The sequence below is a fragment of the Podarcis bocagei genome (genome assembly GCF_964188305.1).
Source record: "Podarcis bocagei genome assembly, chromosome: 5".
Classification (NCBI taxonomy): domain Eukaryota; kingdom Metazoa; phylum Chordata; class Lepidosauria; order Squamata; family Lacertidae; genus Podarcis; species Podarcis bocagei.
The window spans coordinates 78489908-78514884 of record NC_138129.1 but is presented as its reverse complement, the minus strand read 5'-3'; the positions used below and the strand labels follow the sequence as shown (position 1 = coordinate 78514884).

At 43.4% G+C, this 24977-nt stretch overlaps 2 protein-coding genes across 20 annotated transcripts in view; one reads left to right on the top strand and one right to left on the bottom strand.

The window, feature by feature from the left end:
- Nucleotides 1–7202: 7202 nt before the first annotated feature.
- Nucleotides 7203–24977, top strand: part of LOC308586912 (TLC domain-containing protein 4-B-like) — a 36600-nt gene continuing 18825 nt past the window's right edge. Inside the window, exons 1-2 of one of the 5 annotated variants that reach the window (XM_081194108.1) lie at nt 7203–7479; nt 22310–22475. In XM_081194108.1, the coding sequence (XP_081050234.1) occupies nt 22318–22475 (158 nt within the window). In that variant the 5' untranslated portion in view covers nt 7203–7479; nt 22310–22317. Of the gene's footprint in view, nt 7480–12736; nt 13238–13519; nt 13636–20862; nt 20984–21891; nt 21983–22309; nt 22476–24977 lie in introns of those variants that run through there. The other 4 variants (XM_081194105.1, XM_081194109.1, XM_081194107.1 and 1 more) reach the window with 4 other exon arrangements.
- Nucleotides 22465–24977, bottom strand: part of LOC308586922 (uncharacterized protein) — a 28105-nt gene continuing 25592 nt past the window's right edge. For all 15 annotated transcript variants that reach the window (XR_014008112.1, XR_014008113.1, XR_014008114.1 and 12 more), the window contains one exon: nt 22465–23935. Coding sequence is in view for 1 of the 15 variants with exons in the window: in XM_081194127.1 (XP_081050253.1) it covers nt 23813–23935 (123 nt within the window). In the remaining 14 variants the exon portion in view is untranslated. The remainder of the gene's footprint in view (nt 23936–24977) is intronic.

Below are 24977 nucleotides of genomic sequence, written 5' to 3'. Positions count from 1 at the left end.
TTATTTCGTTTCAACTACGGCACACCAACACGGCTACCTACTTGTAACTATAAAATGGTGGTTTTCTTGAGTCAAAATGAGAGTATCCCTGAACATTTTTTAAGGAAAAAAGCACTGGTTTTAATGCACAAAATTTGTTCCTAAGTCCTTAAATCTGGAGAGGAAGTTTTGAGTCCAGCAAAAGATATTCTTATCTTTGTGGAAGGAAATTCAGTAATGAGGACTAGAGAACCTGTGGCCCTCCAGCTGTTTATTTATTTATTTTATTTTATTTATCTCCTCTCACCTCTTTCTCACTTTTTGTCCTACCTTTTTTCCCTCCAAGGCACTCAAGGTGCTGTGCATGGTTCTCTTCCTCCTCATTTAATCCTCACAAAAAATCCCGTGAGGCTGAGAGGCAATGACTGGCCCAAGACCACCCAGTGAGCTTCATGGCCAAGTGGGGATTTGAACTGTGGTCCTCCCGGTCCTAGTCTGAAACTCTAACCACTGTTGGACTCCAACTCCCATCAGCCCCAGCCAACATGGCAAATTACTGGGGATGATGGAAGTGTGGTTCATCAAAGGTTCCCCACAATTGACAAACACTGCTGCCTATCAATACACGTCTTTACTGTCTCACAGACCTGGTTAAAGTTTAACCTGTGCCCCTTTGCTGTCCTACATCCCTAATGTGTTTCTTTGCTATAGCCCTGTTCACCTTGAATAACAATAATTTCCTACCCTGCTTCTGTCCAAAGACAACAGCCTTATTGCAACGTGATCTTCCAGCTTAGGAGTTTCCTTCCCTAGAGTTGGTTTCATGCATCTGGTGAATTAAGCTCTTGTCCCCCAAATTTCATGCCACAATAAAGCTTCAGTCCTAAACATACTATCTAGGAAGGGAGTAAAGGGAACAAAGTCCTACAGTACAGTGGATCTTACTCCATACTAAATATAAACAGCTTTGGAATTGGGCTGCACAGTGTCTTAAGATGCCACAAAATTCACTGTTTTTGTGATATCAGGTGATCACAGCTGTTTTCATGAATTTATGTTTCCATATTGCTCACCTTTAGATTGTGGGAGAAGAAGCTCTATTGCCTGCCAGGAATGCAAGTCTGAAAACCGGCCAGGTGACATGTGATGTGATTTTCACAGTCATGGTATTACAAAAGCCAGGAGGTATCATGTTGCAGAATGCAAGCTGTACTTATTAATAATTATGTCAGTGTGCTGTACCTTGATGAAACCAAAGCATATAGTTAGTCTGGTCATGGCTCCAGAAATTACCTTTTCACCTTAATGTGGACTCTCAAGACTATTTTTTGTACCTTAATTTGTTTTGGGCGAGGGCCCTAAAAACTTGGTTTGAACCTGAGACTCTCCCTTGTCACCATCTGACAAAAATCATACACTGCCAAAGCAGCAGCAGGAAGTTGCCTTTGAAGCGCTTTTTCATGGCAAAAGAAACCACATTTTTGCATTATGGAACTTTTCAAAAGAAAGCAAAACTTTATATATTAAGTTCATTTTAGCTGTAGCATCCAGATTGGAAGAAAAGCTCTCCTAGAGTCAGTGCTGGATTTACGTATAAACTAAACAAGCTATAGCTTAGGGCCCCACACTCTTGGGGCCCCCAAAAAAATTTAAAGGAAAAAAACCTGGATGTACATTTCTAAAATATAAGATAAAAAACAAATAAAATAAAACCTACATACAGCAACAGTGGCAACTGACTTTAGATATCTTTTAGGTCCATAAATTACCATATAGCATATATTCAATTCAAGTGACAATTTGTTGTTGACAAAGGACAGCTGAACATATAAAGGGCCCCATTACCTTCAGTAGCTTAGGGCCTCATCAAACCTAAATCTAGCCCTGCCTGGAGTGCATTAAATCAAGTGGAGAACCTTTTTCCTATGAAGGACCACTGAAGAGGAAACAGGGATTAGTGAGCTGGGAGAGTTGGTGGCAGAGAGAAGTTCAGAATCGGAGGCAGAGGCTGGAGCAGGAGAGTGGGAGGAGGGGGGCCAAGAGGCAGAGTTGAGTCAGGCAGGTGAAGAGTCATGGGTGTCTCGCCCTCCAGCTGCGACAAGCTCCCAGAACCACAAGAGGCATGGAGAGTGCGGAGGATAAGTTAGCTTCACATAGGCACAGTCTCAGAGTGCTTGGGGGAAACCCTGGAGAAGAGGGAACTTAGGTAGCTGTGGGGAGACAGGGACATTCAGTCTCAGCAAGCACTTCATGGGGACGAGACCTTTTGGAGATGAGTTGCAGATCCTGTTTTTTCTAATAAAGAATCCAACTTGCTCAGTGTGATTTATAGCTGGCTCACTACTGTTGGGTAAAGTGGTTATATTGCTTAACTAGGATAGGGATGAGGTTTTTCTGTCTGGCTCTGGAGACTCTTCTCAGGCCATACCCTGTCCTAGTACTGCTTTGTCCTAGTACTCTTTGAGTGTTTTTGTATTCCAGGAACATACCATTGAAGTCTGATAATGCCTCTTGCTTCCTTGGATGGAGAACAAAGAAAAGTGTCTGAATGTGTTTGGAAACTAGCCCAACGTACAAAGATACCTTTTGCATCCATTGCTCAGCCTGATTTTGCTTCTAGCCCTGCCTGCCATGTGCTGCTTAGAAGCCTTACCCAGAAGGGAATGGCTGAAAAAGATTCCCTACCCCTCAACTAAGACTTTGGAATCCAGAATTCAAATCCTGATTCAGCCATGAAGCTTGCTCGATGACCTTGGGCCAGTCATTATTTCACCCTAACCTATGTCACAGGATAAAAAGATGATGAGCTATGTACGCCACCTTGCAGTACTTGGAGAAAAGGTAAAGGGACCCCTGAGTGTTAGATCCTGTCGCTGACGACTCTGGGGTTGCAGCACTCGTCTCGCTTTACTGGCCAAGGTAGCCGACGTACAGCTTCCAGGTCATGTGGCCAGCATGACTAAGCTGCTTCTGGCGAACCAGAGCAGCACACGGAAATGCCGTTTACCTTCCCACTGGAGAGGTACCTATTTATCTACTTGCACTTTGACATGCTTTTGAACTGCTAGGTTGGCAGGAGCAGGGACTGAACAACGGGAGCTCACCCCATCGCGGGGATTCGAACCGCCAACCTCCTGATCGGCAAGCCCTAGGCTCTGTGGTTTAGACCACAGTGCCACCTGCGTCCCACTTGGCGGTGCCCATTGGGGTGGTCCAAAGACCAGGGATGGAATCATAACATCCAGCTGAACGATACAGAGGATCTTATGAAACAAGGTAGAAGGCCACATGTTTCCCAACTCAGGATTAAATTAATACCCTTTGGAGGCCATGGTTTTAGAGTGGGGGAAATGAAAGAAACTCCTTGGGATAATGATTCTAGTACACACTTACTAATAGCCTTTTTGGAAACTGGCATCAAGTGAGATCAGTTCAGCTGTTTCATTGCCAAATGCCTATGGATCTGACTGAGAAAAACTAGAAATAGAATGTGCTGAAAGAGCTTTCCATAACAGACAAGCTGAGTGGCACTGTCTATAGAAGAAAATGCTGCATATGTAGTAATTGAGAGGATTTGCTCATGAAAAAAATCTTTTGTTAGCAATCTGTAGAGTTTGCAAAATTCCATGGAAAAACAATTCTCAATTGCTTTTTAAAGCAGCCAAGAGTAGGGGAGAATCTAGCAGTACCTTTTTTTAAAAAAATGGAAAGTTCTTTTCTAAGGACTTCCCTCACAAATCTTACAAATGCCATTTCTTAACAACAACAAGCCCCCAGCTTTTTTCTTAAAAAAAACCCCTTGTCGTAAATAAAATAAGTTTCTGTCTTAACTCACATTTTGAAAGCTTGCAATAAAATAGATAATAGATAATAATCTTTATATTCCTTTTTCTAAACTCTAATAAAATTTATTTAAAAACAGAAAGAGTGGCGGGGGGGGGAAGAATGCTTACAATAAAATAATGGGAACCAACTCCGTGCCCTCCATATTTTGTTAGATTCCGAATACCATCCACCATAGCCATTATGGCCAGTGGTCAGATATTACGGGAGTTGTTGAAAACATGAAAAGCACCACATTGGAGAAGGTGGGAGTACTGATTTACTTTAGTAGAGCTAAACCTATAATCCATGCTGCCTAGCTCAAAGTATTCACATTTATTTTAATCTTGCCTGAAGTGCTGGGAGGGATCCTGTTCTTTTCCCCACTGGATATTCCTGAAAAACAGGGTCTAGAAAACTACCGCTGAGTGTCTGACTTGGCTTGGAGTTCATTATGTTGTTACCTGTGCAGCATGCATTGGGTAGTGACCTGAGAAGGGAATACTTTTGCTTCCCGAAGTGGTCCTTACCTCACCTACTAGAAAGCAAAGGCCAATCGATTTAATATACAAAGTTAATAGCAGGTAACAGTTAATTATTTGAAAATGTAATGGTATTTTAATTTAGTAAACAGTTTGTGGAGTGTGTGTATTGTGGTCCCCAGGTGACCTGATCCTCCCTGACCATCAGCCATTCAGGCTGGGGTTGCAGGGGGTTGGGAGTTCAACAGCATTTGGTGGGCCACACGTTTCTCACTCCTGATTTAATAGGATGAGGATGGTCCTAGATAAGCCTTGGGCTTGCGCCTCACTCCTCCCCTGGTTCAGCCATTAGGAGGTTGGAAGCTTTTGCTTTTGTTCATTAACCGCAGCTTGCTGTGTCATCTGTATCTGAACAAACTCTGGCAGAAAGACACTAACTTCAAGGTATAGTTTAAGAAGCTGGCTTATTTCAACATACTGTAGTTTAGTTAAGATTAATCATAGTTTTGTTGTTGTTGTTGTTTAGTCGTTTCCGACTCTTTGTGACCCCATGGACCAGAGCACGCCAGGCACTTCTGTCCTCCACTGCCTCCCGCAGTTTGATCAAACTCATGCTGGTAGCTTCAAGAACACCATCCAACCATCTCATCCTCTGTTGTCCCCTTCTCCTTGTGCCCTCCATCTTTCCCAACATAAGGGTCTTTTCCAGGGAGTCTTCTCTTCTCATGAGGTGGCCAAAGTATTGGAGCCTCAGCTTCACGATCTGTCCTTCCAGTGAGCACTCAGGGCTGATTTCCTTAAGAATGGATACGTTTGATCTTCTTGCAGTCCATGGGACTCTCAAGAGTCTCCTCCAGCACCATAATTCAAAAACATCAGTTCTTCGGCGATCAGCCTTCTTTATGGTCCAGCTCTCACTTCCATACATCACTACTGGGAAAACCATAGCTTTTACTATACGGACCTTTGTTGGCAAATTCATAGCTTAGGGTTAATGTAATGTTAAACTGTAGTTAATGCAGAAACTCTCCCAGGAGGAGAGGCACAGCTTGTCCTCATTACATTAAATCATTGTTTTAACATTATGTGCAAACTGGGCCAATGGATAGAGATAATATTTTTCTCTATCTTATAATACTATTTGGTAACACTGCTTTAAGTTAGTTAGTAGTAGGTTCAGGGTAGAGAAAAGGAAGTGCATCTTCTCACAGTGGAAATTCTGTAGCACAATATGTGGGGGACTACTAGCTTAAATGACTTTTGACGGAGAATTTGATAAATTGATGGATAGCTAATTAACATCTTTTAGCCATGGTAGTTAAGTGAAGACTCCATGTGCAGGCCAGACAGGATAGCTCGTCAGAAGAAAGTCCCAGACCTATTAAAGTAAAGGTAAAGGGACCCCTGACCATTGGGTCCAGTCGTGGCCATCTCTGGGGTTGAGGCACTCATCTTGCTTTATTGGCCAAGGGAGCCGGTGTACAGCTTCTGGGTCATGTGGCCAGCATGACTAAGCCGCTTCTGGCAAACCAAAGCAGCGCATGGAAATGCTGTTTACCTTCCCGCCGGAGCGGTACCTATTTATCTACTTGCACTTTGAGGTGCTTTCGAACTGCTAGGTTGACAGGAGCAGTGACTGAGCAACAGGAGCTCACCCCGTCGCGGGGATTCGAACCACTGACCTTCTGATCAGCAAGTCCTAGGCTCTGTGGTTTAACCCACAGCGCCACCCGCGTCCCCCCCAGACCTATTACCCTGCTGCTAATATTGAGCACTATACAGCCTCAGAATTAAGAAGTTAAAGTTACATCAACGCTAGGCCATTTTTAACGAATCTTCATTATAATCATGTGAAGTACAACAATTTAGGGCTTGATCACACTTCTGCTTGTCCAGTGCCTAGAAAGCATGGGTCCAAGCAATTTTCCACTGGTCCAGTGCATTCTAGGCACAAGTCTGAGCAGTTTTGCCTTTACCCCACTACTTTCCCCTTGAAAAGCTGCTCTTTAGTGCTAAATCAGAACAAATGGCAATCCACAGAAAGCCCAATTGCTGTTTGTTCCAATTCAGCTCTACAGATTGGGTTTCCTGGAGGGAAAGCAGCAGGGGAAATGGAGGTGTGAATAAGCCCTTAAGTAAAATAGGTAAAGGTAAAGGAACCCTGGACAGTTAAATCCAGTCCAAGGTGACTATGGGGTGTGGCACTCATCTCGCTTCCAGGCTGAGGGAGCCGGTGTTTGTCCACAGACAGCTTTCCGGGTCATGTGGTTGGCATGACTAAACTGCTTCTGGCACAACAGGACACCGTGACGAGTGCCAGAGTGCACAGAAATGCCATTTACCTTCACGGGTCCTAGCCCCCAAAACAGGAGAAAAGAAGATGGCTGTCATAAAGAACAAAGAAATGGAGGAACAATTACCACAAAACTCCAACATGGGGGGAAAAGGAAAATGTGTCAATTGCCAATCTAATCTGTATGTTTACGCCAACATTTTTTTTTAAAAAACCCAACTTTTCGTAACATACTTGTGAAAACAAGTTAATGAATGAATCAATTTATTTCGGTCATTGACGAGAATGGAAAACAATTAAAGAACTCACTCACCTGTTCCTAAACAAAAAAAGAAATTGCACTGGGCCCTGCGATATCAGGTCAATGCATGTCGTGGGTGGACCTAGCCTCATATCCAACTCCTGGTTCCAAAATCGGATTCACACTGTGTCCTTACATAGAGAACGTACTGTATTACATACTCAACTGATAAGAACAGACACTTTGATTTTAGCCAGAAGGCTGAGAAGCAATTTTAATGTCTGTTTGCTTGCGGAGTTTAAAAAGTGGTATGGATTTCTTGCACCATATCTGGGACGGTGAGAGTAAAGCACAGGATGTTATGATAGCCTGGAAGCAGGTTGGGTGTGGCAGTTGAACAAAATACAAACAAAACATGTAAGGGTTTGTTAAATCCTCAGATTATGGCTATGTGATTACATATTACAGTGTGATGTAATTGCTAGGTTTCTGGGCCTGGCATGTTCTCTCTTGAGTAAAGCAACCTGACCTTATTTTTATTAGGAAGCAAGCAGAAGTGGCAGTGTTGCATTCTGAGAAGTACAGAATAACCACATATTCACAGCAAGGCTTCTGGGAGATTTTGGATACTCTTCAGACTGGAAAATCAGCCCATTATTGAGGTGAGTAGTCATAACTTGGGTTCTTGATGTTCAATTACATAGTTTTAAGCCGAAGTCTGCAAAAAACTATGTACTTGGGAAGCACAATGTAAAGCTAGTCCATAAAATGCTTGGGCAGAGATCGCTTTTGGTATCTACCATATCTGTAGGATTTTCTGACTTCTCTGATGGAGAAACATAATGCAAAAGAAAAGACAATGCAAATGTGTCATCAATTACCTATCCCTATTATTTGCAGACTGAAAACAACACAGTGAATACCAGTTGAATTCACTGGATTGATTTCCTTTCCAGACATGAGATGAATATGTGGGCACTGGCAATTTCCACTGCCATTTCTGCTGGAATTCTTTGACATCTCTTTATATCATTGGCTGCCTTGATATTTATCCACTTCACTATCAGGTGGGGTGTGTGTCTGAGCACCTGCCCATTATTGCATGCTCCTGTACAAAGCTGTTTATAAATGTATCGGTTGTGGAATTACCCAGGAGGGTGGGAATGAGGAAAAGGTTGAGATTTCTTTTCAGTTTAGTGCCTTATTGTGTCTGTTCCCTGCTTTTTGTTTTGTTTTAAACCATTGCAAATATATCTCGATTTCGCTTTTATCTAACCTATTTGTATCTGATGCCACTTGAATATGCAGAGGGTGCTGAGGCTTATAAAAAATGCACAAAGGCTTCACTCATCAATCCCCTTCCTGACCATAGCCTTCAAGAATAATTTATTTATCTAGGCTAGTCTATACCAAAAATGGTCATAGTGTGGTTTACAAAAGAAGCAGAAAACCAGCCACCCTGCTTCCAGTAAAAATGCAAACAATTCTAGCATATTATCAGCATTAATATACATATAATACTATATGTGTATGATACACCCCAGGTTCTCCAAAGTAACCAGCAAATATAAAGATACAACAGTGCTTATAAATGTATTAAAATACTTATTTATACTTTTGTATGTTTTAAGTTTTTAATTTTTCTTGACTTCATTGCTCCATCTTTTTGTAAATTGTGGTGTGCATCATGGTGTATAAATTTTATTTTATACACACACACACACACACACACACACACACAGTGGAACCTGAAGCCGAACAATTCGGAAGCCAAATGCCAAAAACATGGAATTGCTTCCGTTTTCAAACGTGCCTCAGAAGTCGAACGGCTTTCTCAATTTCCCCCATAGAACTTGCTGACAGCCCATTGCGCCTCGGTTGTTCGAAGTTAAACAGTCTTTCGGAATGGATTGCGTTCGACAACCGAGGTTCCACTGTAAATATACTATATATAGGTACAGACCATGAGCTGTGTTATTGATAAGAATTATATGGTGATGTAAGCAGGTTAACTTGATAAAATGTTTTCTTTATTGGTATGTTTGGTGTTTTTTGTATTTACCAACACAAGGATTTTCTAATTGATGTAATTCTAAACTTCATGATTGTGTAGAGTGCCAGAATACAGATGATTGGTGTATTGAGTCCAGATCAATAAAGCTTTGGTTTGCATTGTTTTCCTTCTACCATTTATTTATTCAGACAAACTCTTCAAGATAGATGATAAGACATATTAAACATAAAATCATATAAAAGTTACATTAAAAAAACCCAAAATACCTCCTAAGAACTAATCAGTAGAAACATTGCTACATTAATCAGAAACATAAAAATTAGATATTAAGGGCAACTCAAAAGCTCTCCAGAAGATGGCCATCTTAGCATGGTGTCCAGAAACCTGGGAGGGAGTTGAACTCTCCTTAAGGCTACGGGATGTAGGCTTGAATAAACATAGTTTCAGTGAAGTTTTGCCAAAGTTTCTTGTGCAAGGTTACCCTTTCCATTTAATAATTTTATACAGTTTTCATTACCGAGAAAGTAATGCTGTCAGTATAGGTTATCTGTTTTTTAAAAAATTAATTTGCTTTGTGATGTGTGTCTGTGTGTGTGCATGTACCTAGAAATAAATTAAAATTCATTCACTATAGTGACACATTTCGAGTCTGAGAATATTCAAGGCAGGCAGATGCCCCTGTCTGAATCAAAAGGCAAACATATTGTATGCTGCATAATTTCTAAAAGAGGATGGGGAGACAGCAGTTGTGCATGGAGTGAAAAGTCTCTCCAGTTCAGCAAAGGTAACTCATAGTTAACAGTACAGTATTCAGCTATGATTGTGCAAAGTAGTGTATCTGCCGGGGGCAGGGCAGGGCAGGAAGCAGCAAATCTAGATCAGGCCATGTTTTCATTTGGAATTAAGTTATTTGAGTGTATAAACATTTAAAACTTGCCCTGCTAATTCCAATACAGTTCATTTTCCTTATGTTACAGGAATGGACATACACCTATATATGTAGATAGCTAGATAGGAATGGACATACACCTATATATGTAGAAAGATAGATAGACAGACAGACAGACAGACAGACAGACATAGATGTATAAACAGGTATTATGCTCCATTTATTTTCATGCAGACATGTTGCATTTATTTTGAATTAAAATTACTTTAAAACCCCAAAAAAGACCTAAACTGCAAGATCTCAGATCTTCGTTACTATTGTTTGTATTTGGGCAATAATATAGACAAATAAAAGGTAAAGGGACCCCTGACAGTTAGCTCCAGTCGCAGACGACTCTGGGGTTGCGATGCTCATCTCGCTTTACTGGTCGAGGGAGCCAGCATACAGCTTCTGGGTTGTAGCCAGCATGACTAAGCCGCTTCTGGCGAACCAGAGCAGTGCACGGAAACGCCGTTTACCTTCCCGCCGCAGCGGTACCTATTTATCTACTTTGATGTGCACTGTGGTCTAAACCAGAGTCTAGGGCTTGCCAATCAGAAGGTTGGCGGTTCAAATCCTGGCTACGGGGTGAGCTACCGTTGCTCGGTCCCTGCTCCTGCCAATATAGACAAATACAGCCTCCAAATTAGAGTTATGCTAAAATCTTGGTTTCGCCACCATTTGCTACACACAGCACACACTTCAGCCCCTAAACCAGAAGTTGCAGTTGAGCTCTCTGTGTGAATCTAGCCATTAAGGCTGTAATCCTGTACCCACATCCAGATAAATGAACTTAATGGAAATTTCTTCCAAGCAAGGGATGCCTTGGGTTGTGCTACAAATCAATGTTAATAAAAGAGATAGATCTTCCCCTCTCAACAAACTTACAAAATAGCAGATAGTGATCTTTAAAATAGTTGCCCTAAGCAACATTCTTTACATATTTGACAGATCTGGAGTTCCCAACATGGTGCCCACAGGCACAGTGGCGCTCCAGACACCCTACTTGTTTCCTGTTGAAGTTCCTTCTTCTCCCAATGTTTAATTTGTTTTGGAATTTTACAAGTATTTCTTCTTGGTGGTGCTGCATTGGCTGGAAAACTAAGTACGGCCTCCAGCCACCCCGCCCTCTTCCTTTCTTCAGAATGCCTTTTCTCAGCAAAGGCAAAGAGAGCAGGGTAGGTGGATGCTAATGCCTAACTATCCACCTGCTTGCCAATTTATTTATTTAAAAGGAAAGGAGACCCCCATTGCTGTTTGGTAAGCAATGGAAGGAGTGTTTTGTCTCTTTGGTGGAAGGTGTCTGCTTGCTTTTTGATATGTGCATGCTCACACATACTTGTTTGTGTAATGCCTGTTTTGCCTTTTGGGGGTGTTTTGCTTCTTTCTGTGTGGCTAGCATTTTGGGGTGGATTTTGCTTGTTATTTGTAATTTTCTGTGGTGGAATTTGCCTCTCTTTTGCAAGGGGGGCATTGTTGGTGGCTGGATTTTGCGTTTCTGTTGTGGTTTTGAGGGAGTGTGTGGTTGAGTTATTCCTGTCCGTTTCTTTTGTGATGGAGTTTGTATGGTTTTTGGACTGGATCTCTTTCTCTGAGCATCATCACTTTTCCTTTTGTTTTGTTGTCTTTTGCGTAGCAAATATGTAGCTTGGGATTGGGATTCAATTCATAATTTTGTCTTGCACTTAGTTTCTTGGGAAGTTATTTGTGACAAGGCAGGTCTCCTTGGCAGCCATTTTGTGACTAGGCACCCCCCCCAGCCATTTATTGGTGGTGCCTATGACAGTTTATCAGATTTCTAAATGTGCCCCTGATGCTGGATCCAATTAATTTTGACCATATATTTGTATGAGATGTACTGCAGGTAAGGCTTCCAACCTACCAGTTGGCAACCAGTTCTTTTGGCCAAATCCACACCATACATTAAAACCACTCTTATTCATGGCTCCCCTCCTCACTAAAGCATCCTGGGAAATGTAGCTTCAGGGTCTTCGAACAACTTAGTTCCCTTAACAATCTATAATTCCCAGGATTCTTGGTGATGGTAGGGAAGCCATGACTCTTAAAAATGGAATAAGTGTGCTTTAAATGTGTGGTGTGGAAGTGACTTTAGTTTAGGTATGGGAACTTGTGGCCTTCCAGATGTTGTTTGACTACAACTACCACCATCCCTGTCCATTTTACCTAATGTCTTGTTTCAGCAGCGATATAATAAAAGCCAATTTTTGTAAGGTTGCGAATTTAAGCCGCAGTTTAACTTTTCACGGTCGGAATTTGGAAAAAAAGTGAGGCTTATATTCAGGCCAATACGGTATATAACCTTTAGATGACATCTGAAGGCAGCTCTGTATGGGGAAACCTTTTAATGTGTAATGTTTTATTATATGTTGGGAGCCGCCCAGAATGGCTGAGTTTTATTTATTTATTATTATTATTAATTCTATCAGACTAGGACTGGTGAGGCTGAGAGTTCAGCCTAAACTACCTCACAAGATGGTTGTGCAGATAAAATGGCAGGTGGTTGAAGGGAATACCATATACTTCAGGGGTGGGTGATGTGATGCCCTTCCACCAGTGCTGGAATACAGCTCCCATCAGCTCCAGATGGTTGGGGTGATGGGAATTGTAGTCCGGCAAAATGTGAAGGGTCCCAAGTTAGCCAACCCTGATGCACATGGCCTTGTGGAGGAAATATGGGAATCTAACATGTGGTGACAATCTGGCTTTGCCAAATGGGCATAAAATCCCGCCTATGAATCCCAGCTGGCTCTCAAACAACAGGGGCGATACGGTTTTTTGTAAGGGTGGGAAACAAGCAGTGAAATTTGGGGTTGGGGCGCACGCATCCTCGACAGTATGGGGAGAGGGAAGCAAAAGTGTCGCTTTCTTCATAATACCTGTGAGAAATTTCCAGGCCCTCCCTGTCAATCCATAAGATGAAATATTTGGGAGGCGGCGGGGATGTGTGTGGATTTTTCTGAGTCCGTCTCCAACTCCCGCCTCCTGCCCCGTCTCCAAAGGGGGGGGGGCGTTTCCGACATCAACAACCCGCAAGCAAGTGCCCTCCGGTGGGAGGCAGGTGGCCGCCTCTGCCGCCTGCCTGCTTGCCTTTTGGAGCCGGCCGGCCGGCGAGGCGGGCTTGCTTCTTGCTTCTCGCCGCGGGCACTCGGCGGGCGGCCAGGAGGCGGCGGTGAGAGCGGCAGGTTGGCCGGCTTCCCCCTTCCCGCCCTGCGGCAACTGGGAACGTCGAGGCGGCGGCGGCTCGGCGGCCCCTTTAAGGCTGAGGCCGGCGTAACGCGATCCCGCAGTGGGCGCCTGTCGCGGCTGCCGCAGTAGCAGCAGCAGCAACCGCAGCAGCGGAGGCCGTTTCCGCCGGAGAAGCCGCGCCGCGTGGGCGTGTGAGGGGCTTTCCCCCCGGCTGCAGGGACCCGCCAGGAGGGATGGCAGGGCCGCCCGGCCGGCCGCGGTGAGACTTCAGGTGAGCAGCGGGGGAGGGGGGGGACTGCTTCTCCCATCGAGAAACGGGAGAAGACGTGTCTGGGCAGCGGGTCGTGTGTCGGGCGCGTAGGCCCCTTGTGCGGCGTGTCCGGGGATGCCGCCTTTCTCTCGGCACGGCTGCAGACACTGGTGCGCGGCGCGCTTCTGGACGAGTGCTATAGGGCTTATTAAAGGCAGAGGGGAGCCAGCGGGGCGCAGGTGAGGATGCGCGCAAGTCGCGCAGCGCCGCCGGAGAGGGAGGTGAAATGCCGTAGCAACCTTTCCTTTCCGCGCACGACACACACACACATACACACCGCCCCGCTCCCCAATGCGTTGCGTGGCTAAGGGAAGGAGGAGAACCTGCAATTGCTGGATCGGGGGCGCGCGGGTGAAAAGGTGAGGGAGTCTCGGGGTGGGTGGGGGAGCGGGGAGTCTGCAAGGAGATCCCTCTTCTTCAGGCCCCTCTTTTCTTTCCTATTCCCAGCACCATGCCTGACTTTGGTTTCCTCCCTTTCTTCTGGGGACTGAAAATGGGGCGCTGCTGGAGAAGAAACGAGAAAAGGGGAGGACCAGGAATCTGGTTGAATTGATAAGGACAAAGATAACTGACGCATAGGAGCCAGTGCTTAGGGGACAAGGTCCCTTCTGCAGCCCCAATAAAATATTTGAGGGGGCTGCCCCCCTCAAAAAAGGTGATGGACATTGCCATTCAAATGGGTTGGGTGGGTGCCATGTCATGTGAATAATTGTGTGTGGTGGGGCTTACTTGCCCCTCCCCCATATTTTATTAAAGTTGGCACCCCTGTAAACAAGCAGAGAGGGCCCAGGTACCAACCTCAAATTGAGTGTTAACTGTAGCTCAGGCTGTGCTGCTATTTCGCTGTTGTGAAAGTGGCCTGTCCGCTTTGAAACAATGCACCAAAGATTCAGCCCAGACTTCTTACACTTTTGGACTTCAATACTTTTAAGTACCGCACAGATTTATTTACATCAGTGGATACCGCTTCCTGGGCACTCCCAAGTAGTAGTGGATAATGCTGATTACTTGGATCCATTCCAGCCGGATTTCTGACCTGATAGGGGGACAGAAACAGCCTCGTCGCACTGGTGGATGATGCTAGGAACGGACCAGGTTTGCATGCAATGCTGTTAGTTCTCCTGGATCGCTCAATAGCCTTGGATTCCATTGACTATGGTTTCCTTCTGGAATTGGGAGCCATTTCTAGAGGGCAAGCCCAGAAGGTAGGGCTGAGAGACACCTGCTCCACCCTGTGGCCTTTTGGGTGCTTCAGGATTTCATCTTATTTCCTGTGCTTTTCAGGGTCTAAATGAAGCCGTTGACAGAACTGATCCAGAGGTTTGAACTTGTTTATATCATGCCTTTCCTCTGAGGAACTCATGGTTCTCCCACTCGCATTTTGTACTTGCAGTGTAAAGTAGTTTGGGCTGAGAGTTGATGGCTGGCCTGAGGTCATTCACCTGTTCCTCACTGAATGGGGATTTGAACCTCAGCCCTCACTAGTCTTCATCCAGCACTAAGACTACTACACTACACGTTAAAAATAAGAGAAGGCACATCCTCCCACTTCCTGCTGGTGTTGCTCAAACTACTATTTACTGCTTCCCAAGTTTGTGCCAAAGGCTGCTGTGTCATCACCTGCTTGTCCCAGGGAAGCTGCGGAAGTCTTGAACAGTGTCTGGAGGTAGCATGAGATGGCTGAGGGCAAACAAGCTGGCATTTAGATCAGATAAGACAGGTGTAATGTCGGCGGAGAAATGTGATCTGGGTGAAGGTGTGTGTCACTGGTGTTGTATTGGGTTGCACTTCTTTTGAAGGGCCAGGTGCATACCTTGAGAGTGTGACAAGAGGTGTGAAGGCCATGTGATAAGAGCCTGCAACACCAATTCTGCACCAGCTGCACTGGCTCCTAATGCACTTCCAAGCTCAATTTCGAATGCTAGATGTTACCTTTTTAGAAGCCTAAACAGCTTGGGGTCAGGTTATTTAAAGGACTATCTGCAGCAGCCTTTAAGATTGGCTGTGGAGGCCCTGCTCTTGGATTTACCCATAAGGTTTGTCAGGTTGTCAAGCCTTGCGGCTCCACAGGAACTGTTTCTGTTTCCCTCTTTACCTGCTTTTAAGTACAGTGGTACCTCGGGTTACAGACACTTCAGGTTACAGACTCCGCTAACCCAGAAATAGTACCTCGGGTTAAGAACTTTGCTTCAGGATGAGAACAGAAATGGTGCAGCGGCAGCACAGCAGCAGCGGAAGGCCCCATTAGCTAAAGTGGTACCTCAGGTTAAGAACAGTTTCAGGTTAAGAACGGACCTCCAGAACGAATTAAGTTCTTAACCCGAGGTACCACTGTACACTTTAATAATCTGGCTGTTTACACCAACTTTTTACTGATTTATAATGCCCTTGTAATTTTAATCTTTGCTATCATTTGATTTCTGGTTTTCATGTGGTTATTACTATGCATTTTATTTTTGAATCTGTTTTATGAGTGTTATTTTGAACTGCCTCGAGAGAATGCCATAGTTCTCAAAGGCAGTATTTAAATCCTTATCTATTACTGTATGTGGTATAATTTAGTGGCGCTGTAGAATACTTAGTGTCTGGTCAGTCAAGCCACACTAGTATTATTGTAGCCTATATACTTTTCTGTGTCAAGCCTGTTACTGAAGTGCTGCCTTCAAGTTTCAGTTTTCCAAGTGAGAAAATATTTTCTATCACTGCTGCCATAATTGAGTATTGCCTTGCTGCTTTCTATATACTAATTCCACATGGGTCTTTTGATGCTAATCTCTTACTAGTTTTATATTTGTTTGAATCAATGTGCGTGGGGGGGGGAACCCTTCTATTTCTGTTTCTTTGTTAACATCATTCTCCTTTGCTCTTCATATGTAAAAGTCCAGTACAACTATCTATGTCTATATATGGTTACTTAGGAATAATTCCTACTGGGGCTTACTCTCAGGTAAGTGTGTGCATAGGCTGCTTTAAGGTTTAAAATATATGTGAATTTCTTAAGGAATTATATTGCTTCTAATCCGCAGTGCATATGGAGTTCCCCATAATTAAGGCATCATTGGGAACCTGAAATGCTGGTGATAAGCAGGTGCTAGGAGATAATTTAAACAAAACGAATGCAGTGATTATAAGGCAAAATGTCTTTTGAATATGGACAGTTTTGGATTGGAGCTGTTGGGATGAATGCCTTTATTTAATTCATTTGCATGAGGCATAATTATGTTTGGAGAGGAGATGATGGTGCAAAGATATGATATTTGGGTAGTTTCCTATTTTCTTTGAAACCTGTTTGGTAGGGTACTTCCATTTGACTGGGCAGCGTGTCATGGAATTTTTTCTTGTCCTTTGAACTTTTCACTCTTGTAATTTTATCCACAGGATATTGCTTCTCTTGATCACATTATCAGTCTGTATTGATGTCTTTGGCTTGGTCATAGCTTATTTGGTTGTCTTTTTCTTAAATGCTGTGGTATCTCGGAGGGCCTTAGCAGTTTTGGACCAGCCAGTTGCGTTCTAAGGGAGATTTGGAATTCAGGTTCTAAGGTCCATGAGTAAGACTTGTTATTATTATCTTTTATTTCAACAAATTTCTATATTGCAGTAGCTGGGCAGTACTTCAGGGCGATTTACACAAAAAATAGTAGAAAGATGTCCCCGCCCCCCCCGCCCCCATTAAAGGGCAACACTGATTGACTGCACCAGAAATTGAAGCTGTATCTCTTCTTGGTGAAGAGATACAGCTTCAATTGCCATTAAAAAGTGTATAGTAGCATTTTGAATGGGAGGGGAGTTCCATCACTGGGGTGCCACCACAGAGAAGGAGTCTCTGATATAGCTGATATATAGCTGATATAGCATATCAACTATGATGGGCCCCTGGAAGTATCGTTCCTACAGATCTCTGGGCCCAGGCAGGTTGATGCTGGGAGAGGAGTTCCTTCAAGTATTTTGTTCAGGGTTTTAATATGTCAACAGCAGCACCTTGAGTTGGGCATAGCAGCAGTAGCAACCAGTGCTACTCTCATAAAACTACTGTTGTATGGTTACAATAAGCCACCCCACTTGGCTCTTGGGCTGCCACATTCTGTACTAGTTGTAGCTTCTGAACAGTCTTCAAGAGTAGCCCCATGTAGATCATAGGATAATAATCGAAACTGGAGATGATCAGAGGGTAAGTTACTTTGGTGAAGCTGTGTCAGTCGAGAAATGGCCACAGCTGGTGAACTAGCAGTAGCTGGGCAGGAAATAACTTATTGCCACTCATGCTTTCTGGGCATCAAGTGGCAGTCCTGTTTCTAGGAGTATCCCCAGACTATGAACCTGCTCTTTCACAGGTAGTGCAGCCCTGTCTAAAACAGGTTGTTTACCACCTATTCATAGCATAGTTCTGCCTTACCAGGATTCATTCTCAGTTTATGTATACACTTAACAGTTTATGTACCGGTATGTATAATCTATGCAAGGACCTTGGGATGGAAACACCTGATTATTAATTATCATTGAATTAGGGTCTGTACAGAAGATGTGTGTATGAGAGATGATGTATCTATAACTACGAAAAGCAGTGGCAAAACTTGAAACGGTATTTTGAAATGACTGAGTTTTATAATTTCCTATTCTCTTTGTGTTTTGTTGCCCCAGAAGAAGTGCATGTTGAGAGGCCCAGAAATAATTTAGAGAAGAATGGCCATGGACTATTTTCAGTACATAGGTCAGGAGTGACAACCTTTACCCACCTAATACTTAATGACAATTCTGAGGCCTTGCCAGTTGGTGAAAATGTACCATCCAGAATCAGATTTGTATCTCTGTATTGAGCTGTTTCAGTCTTAGAAGATACGTGACGTGGTTCCTTGTTGCCAAGACCCGTTTCTTGAGTTACATTATGGTGTTGAAATGCATGCACAAATGTTCAGCTAGATGGCTGTTTTGTAAAAACCTAGTAGCAAGGCTTGGCCAATTGTTAGCTGTTCGGGTTGCATGAAAGTAGCTCAAAATAATTGTACGATGATATGGAGTTGGAATATTAGGTATAGGTTTAACATTGCCTTTGATTTTTATGTAACTTTTAGAGCCTAATCCTACTCATATTTATTTGGAAGTAAATTTGTCCACCGCTACTGGACTCTTTGAAACTTAAGTGCAATCCTATACATATCAACTCAGATTTAAGCCCCAGTAAATTCAATAGGACATGCACTCAGGTATATACCGTATTTTTCGCCCCATAGGACGCACCGGCCCATAGGACGCATCAAGTTTTTTGGGGGGAAATAAAGAAAAAAAATTATTTCCCCCCCAGGCGCTTGTGGGGCAGGCAGCGGGGAGAAGCGCTCTTCTCCCCGCCGCCCGCCTTGCGATCAGGTCCGGGGACAGCAAGGAGACGCAGCGTGTCTCCCTGCTGTCCCCGGAGTGGTGGGGCAGGCAGCGGGGAGAAGCGCTCTTCTCCCCCCGCCCGCCCGCCTTGCGATCAGGTCCGGGGACAGCAGGGAGACGCAGCGCGTCTCCCTGCTGTCCCCGGAGTGGTGGGGCAGGCTGCGGGGAGAAGCGCTCTTCTCCCCGCCGTCAGCCTCCAAACCACTTCGGGAGACAGCAGGATGGCGGCGTTCCGCCTCCCTCTGTCCCCCGACCTTGTGGGGCTGGCGCTGGGGCTCTCCTGAAGCCTGGAGAGCGAGAGGGGTCGGTGCGCACCAACCCCTCTCGCTCTCCAGGCTTCAGTGAAAGCCTGCATTCGCCCCATAAGACGCACCCACATTTCCCCTTCATTTTTGGAGGGGAAAAAGTGCGTCTTATAGGGCGAAAAATACGGTATATGACTGCTGCCTAATTATGCATAGGGTTACAGTGTAACAGTCATTCATAAGCACTCTGGAACAAAAAAATGGCTGCTTTTGGTAGATAGTTAAAAATCTGTGCTTACTAGAGATTCTAAGTGTTAATAATATTTAAAGGTATTACTGTACTCTATAGTTTAAAAATGGTACATGTCTAATGTTATTGGTGTAGTGTTGCTCAATAGGATTAGAAATAAGCATTTGTTGAAACAAACAGAACTGGTGCACGGTAAAGGTGCACAGGGCACTAACAAAATAAACTGCCTGTATAGCATCATTTTGCATTTGGGAGAAACAATTCAGAAGGGAAAAAATGTACAGAAGGCTGCTTCTGCACATATATTTCAGCTTCTGGTTTTATGGATCAACAGGAAGCCATTAGCTTAGGGAGAATATTGGTGGCATTAATTAATTAATTGGGAATATTGGGACACGGGTGGTGCTGTGGGTTAAACCACAGAGCCTAGGACTTGCCAATCAGAAGGTCGGTGGTTCGAATCCCCGCGACGGGGTGAGCTCCCGTTGCTCGGTCTCTGCTCCTGCCAACCTAGCAGTTTGAAAGCACATCAAAGTACAAGTAGATAAATAGGTACTGCTCCGGCGGGAAGGTAAACGGTGTTTCCGTGTGCTGCTCTAGTTCGCTAGAAGCGGCTTAGCCATGCTGGCCCCATGACCCGGAAGCTGTACGCCGGTTCCCTCGGCCAATAAAGCGAGATGAGCGCCGCAACCCCAGAGTCGGCCACGACTGGACCTAATGGTCAGGGTCCCTTTACCTTTTACTGATTATAGTTGGATAGACCATGACTTTATAATTACTAAATTAGCCCTTAGTTTTAAAAAGCAGACTGGATCCACTCAGTGACAATTCATGCTAGATCTATTAATTATTTTCAGTTCAATCATGCCATCAGGTTTGCATGGGGAATAGGCAAAATGGTAAAAACAGAGATAGCTAAAAAGTGGTGCTCTTAGCACAGAATTGATAAGCATACGTCCCATATAAGGATATGTGCTCCAAACTTTGTTTTATGGTTTTGAATCATATACTTTGAACACAAGCTAAACACAATCATGTGTGTTCCAGATTTTGTTTGCTTTGCCTAGCAGATTAAATCAATGCACCTTGAAAAAACATTATCTCATTTGTCGACACTCTTTGGAAATTGTTTCTTAATAAGGTCTGTAAATTGCCCCCCAAAGAACCTCATTTGATTTCCTGCTGAAATTAGAAATTGTCTACAGGGTTGTGATCTAGTCTCTCGGGGTTATGGCTAATTGATACAACACTGTTTTGGTAGGCTGCACAAATCATGTCTGTTAAACATATTTAATGTAAAGCATAGATACTCTTCCAAGTTATAGACTGTTTTTTATAGGTCTAAGTCTGGTTCTTATGAAGTGCTTTTAATCTGCACCAGGAATTTAAATGTTATAGGGAACCTTGGGCTTTTCTGGAGGTTTATTAAGCTTCACCAATAAGATCAGTAATGGAGGTTCCTTCACATCACTATTGATCTTACCCTGTAATTTACAACCACTTGAGAGTGTTGGGTGTATCCTAGGATGCACTTTCGGTTCATGCAGGACAACATTTAGCTTTATGAAATGCAGTTAACACTCTGTACCTCTAGAACAAATAGGCTTAGAAACTCAGATATATAAGTTGGACACCAAATGGCACCTTAAACCTAGGTTACGGTCGTCACAACGGAATGTCTACTCACCAGGGAGTTGGACTCGCTGACCCCTGGGGTCCCTTCCAACACTACAGTTCTATGATTCTATGATCTCAACAACATCGCTTGCTCTTACAGCAATTCACTTGTCCTAGCATGCAAGGAGAAGGAAAAACATACAGTGGAAATGGAAAATGGTATTAACAATGGACTACGGCAGAGGTTCTTTAAACCATGGTTGCCAACCTGTTGCCCAGTAATCTCCACATAGTCGCAATTGGACCTGCGCCAGTAGTAAAACGTGCCTGACACTTGGGGAATTTCGAACACTGAGTCAAACAATGTGTCTCACTTCTCTTTGTTTTACTCAGTGTGCCTCATTTCATATTCTGCAAGGAAAAATGAGTTATGAGTGTGAGGTGGTCACCAATGGCATTTGGGGAACTCCACTTGTATTTTCTTTGTCCAAACTACATGGGGACAGAGTGATGTGGCTGCAGGCTGTAGGTCTTGGTTTGTGAGCTCTGCTTCTCTCATAGTTTATGTTCTTGGGAAAGTCTTGTGATTGGCTACTGAGCTAGTATTCTGTCTTCTGTGGCTTTGGGGTTTGTTGCCTTGAATCAGTGATGGCCAAACTTGGCTCTCCAGCTGTTTTTGGGACTACAATTCCCATCATCCCTGACCGCTGGTCCTGTTAGCTAGGAATGATGGAGTTGTAGTCCCCAAACAGCTGGAGGGCCAGGTCTGGCCATCACTGCCTTGAATTCTTCTTGTGTGAGTATTTTGCTGATGTTAATTCACATCAGTGTTGTGGGGAGACTGGACCTAGCCCTGGAGAAGGACAAGTTTCCAACTAGGGTTGCCATATTTTGAAAAGCAAAAGAGAGGACGCTATGGCGGCCATTGAAAGCAAATAAATGCAAATTGTCCCAAATTTTACCCCTGGAAAAGAGGGTGTGTTCTGGGAAAAAGACGACACATGCCAACCCTAGTTCTGACTTACCTGGGCACTCCTCTTCAACTCTCTTCCTTTCCCTCCCTTATGCTGTCACAGTTACAACCGTGTAGCTGGCTGACTTGAAGTTATGATGGCACAATGATGACACTGCACTGTCATAACTATTACTTTTGAGTTATCCTGGTGTTGAGGATGTAGTGAAAATCATATCCCTTGCCCAGCTGGCATAACTTGAGAGGTCAGGGCCAATCTATTTAGTGTGTGTGTTGGTATTAGAAAGGTTTTAAAACTATAATTGCAATTAAAGAAAGCTGGACTGTGAGCAGGGGACAAACGTGTATGCAGCAAAAGGTGTTTTTCTTTAGGTACAGCCCAATCACCCTGCTGGACACCTCCAGGTTTATGCATGTTTGCTTCTCTTCTACCCATGGCTGTTGAGAGAGTTGTAGCTTCTGTGTTTCTTGTTGTTATTTAAATTGACATGATTGTTGCTTTGCTTATACTCCATTGACAATCCATACCTGAATTAAGGAACTCTCCCCCCCACCGCTTCTTCCCTTAACAGGCTGAAGAATGATGTCTGCCTTCAGTAAACTCAATTTGGGTGTTGCTGTTAGCAGTTTTGCTATATCTCAACTTCTTTTCCACGTGCTAAGTTCTTGGATTTCTGCACGTGTAACTTCTGGTTTTAGCAGTCTTGACCAAAAGAAGAAGATCGAATGGAATTCAAGGTAAAGTTTATAAACAATGGGATACAACTATTAATAGATTTTCAAAAACTTGTAACAATTCAGTTGTGCTTCCTAGCACACTTGCCAAAAGAACATACTGGTACCTCGAAAAATCAATTGATCTTGGTTACTTTTTTTGGGTACCGTAAAAATATTTGTTTTCATTACACAAAAGCTGCTTTAGATGTTATATGTTGAAAAGTGAGATATAAATTGAAATAATAAATAAGTACCGATAAATAAATGTGAAAGTAAAGTGACTTGAGTTAGAATTTAAAAATATTAATGAACCTTGGTTGCCATTTTGACAGTGTATTTAACTTTGTTTACATAGTGTGCATATTACTGAGTTGCAGAAAAATATATGTGGTTACATAGGGGTGCCATCTAATTTACTGGCCCTGCTTCTGTGCTTTTAAGAGCAGTCAGGTTGCATATAAACTAATGTAAGCTTTCTCTGTTACTTCAGCTCCGTACTAGAAAACTCCATCTGCTGAGTGTTTACTGTTAAATGCACAAAAATGGGCAAAGCGGAAGCAGTGTTGTCTTGTCCTAAATAAACTGATAAGAGCACAAGAAGTACTTTTTATGGAATTTAGTAGGAGACTTATAAGAAAATATTGGATGGTATCCTGTTTGCTGATTGCTTGCCTTCCATGAATTGACCACTGAGATGTAGTATACTTTTGTTCTTAAATATGAAAAGATACACAAAAACTGATTTGTGATATGCACATCTTGTCTGCGATCCTCCTGTCCCCCACTGCAGATATCCTTTGCATTTGTTGCCTAAGTGATATTTTGCAGTACTCTTGTGGGAGAAACCATTAATCTCATACAAAAATATAGCTTTATCAGTTCGCACAGCACTTTACAGAGTTCAAGAGGACAGGCCCCTGCTCTGAGGAATTTCCGTTTTAAAATTTGACACGGGGAAAACGAACTACTTAGCAATTTATAAAATAGTGCTCTAAATGCATCTTTCACGTTGCAAGTATTGCAGCTGAATGTGAGATCTACCTGTGGTGTAAGGAAAAATACCACTCCATATTTCTAAGAGAATATACTTAGTAGTGGCATCTTTCTCTGTTGGAGTGGTGCCAAATGAATGGATATTGGAAGACTGTTTACCAACTGCCGTTAAAGGAGTGGCATTACGACAGGCAAAGTTTCTGTTAGGCTTTTCTTAACTGAAGCCCCAAAGTGAGTGGAAGATAATGTTTGTTCAATGTTTTATCTCTGAAAACACCAGCAAACAGATGTGTGGTGAACCAACAAAAGATTCACTTTCTTTCTGTAAATTTCTCTCTCTGACCAGGGTTCTTCTAGATGACGGTTCAATGCGCTGAAATGTATGGCTCCATTCCAAAGATTTGCTGGACCTCTGTATTTTCAAGGCTTCTCCTTTGCTTTAGTTTTGGGGATGTGGTCACAGAGCTGCTGCTGGTGCCACCAATGGCCTGAATGAAAAAGCACGCATAGTTTATGTATTAGTGTTAGAGTTATGCGTCATGGTGTTGGAGTTCCTGTATGTGCTAGCTGTCATCCTTAAGTGAAGCTTCAACAACACTAATTCAAGTTTCTGATACCTGATGTGTTAAGCTGGCACAGTTATCTGCAGAGTATATGAAGCACTTTGAACCTTGGGACACAAATGACAATGGTCAGAGATGGACTTCAGTCTTTCAAATTTCAGCAGCACCCTGTGAGGCCAAAATTTGTGCCTCCCGCCTCTGGTCTTCCGTTCTGCTCAATTCTCTACGGTAATAGTTGTGGCGCCCTGTGGTACACCCTAGACTTTGTGCCCAGTATGGTAGAACTATAGCTCTGCCCTAAATCTGCTTCTGCAATGGCCTTTTGAAAATGAATAGTACAGTGGCACCTCGGATTACAGATGCTTCAGGTTACAGACGCTTCAGGTTACAGACTCCGCTAACCCAGAAATATTACCCCGGGTTAAGAGCTTTGCTTCAGGATGAGAACAGAAATGGTGCAGCGGCGGCACAGCAGCAGCGGGAGGCCCCATTAGCTAAAGTGGTGCTTCAGGTTAAGAACAGTTTCAGATTAAGAACAGTCCTCCAGGATGAATTAAGTTCTTAACCCGAGGTACCACTGTATATAATAACAGGGAACCCCCTTTTTGGTGTTATCCTACTCTTGTTTGTAGGGAGCCTGGTAGCTGAGGTCTCCCTCTCTCACTATGAAGTAAACTAGATAATGACCTGCAATGGGTGAGTTCTTTGAAACTCATATCTGCCCAGCTTTTGGATGGCATTGCCGTATAATAATAATACAGTTTCCTACATGCAGAACAAGCACTTTGAAACATTCTAGTGTAGGTGACTCCCAACTCAAAACTATTTTCCATGGATACTATTTTGCAATCTGTATTAATGGCAGGCTTTTCTGACTGAGGTTATCTGTGGGTTATCTGTGAGAGGTCTAGTTCTGTGGCCCTACCTTACTTATGTATCTCCTATGATGTTATAGTTTATAATTATT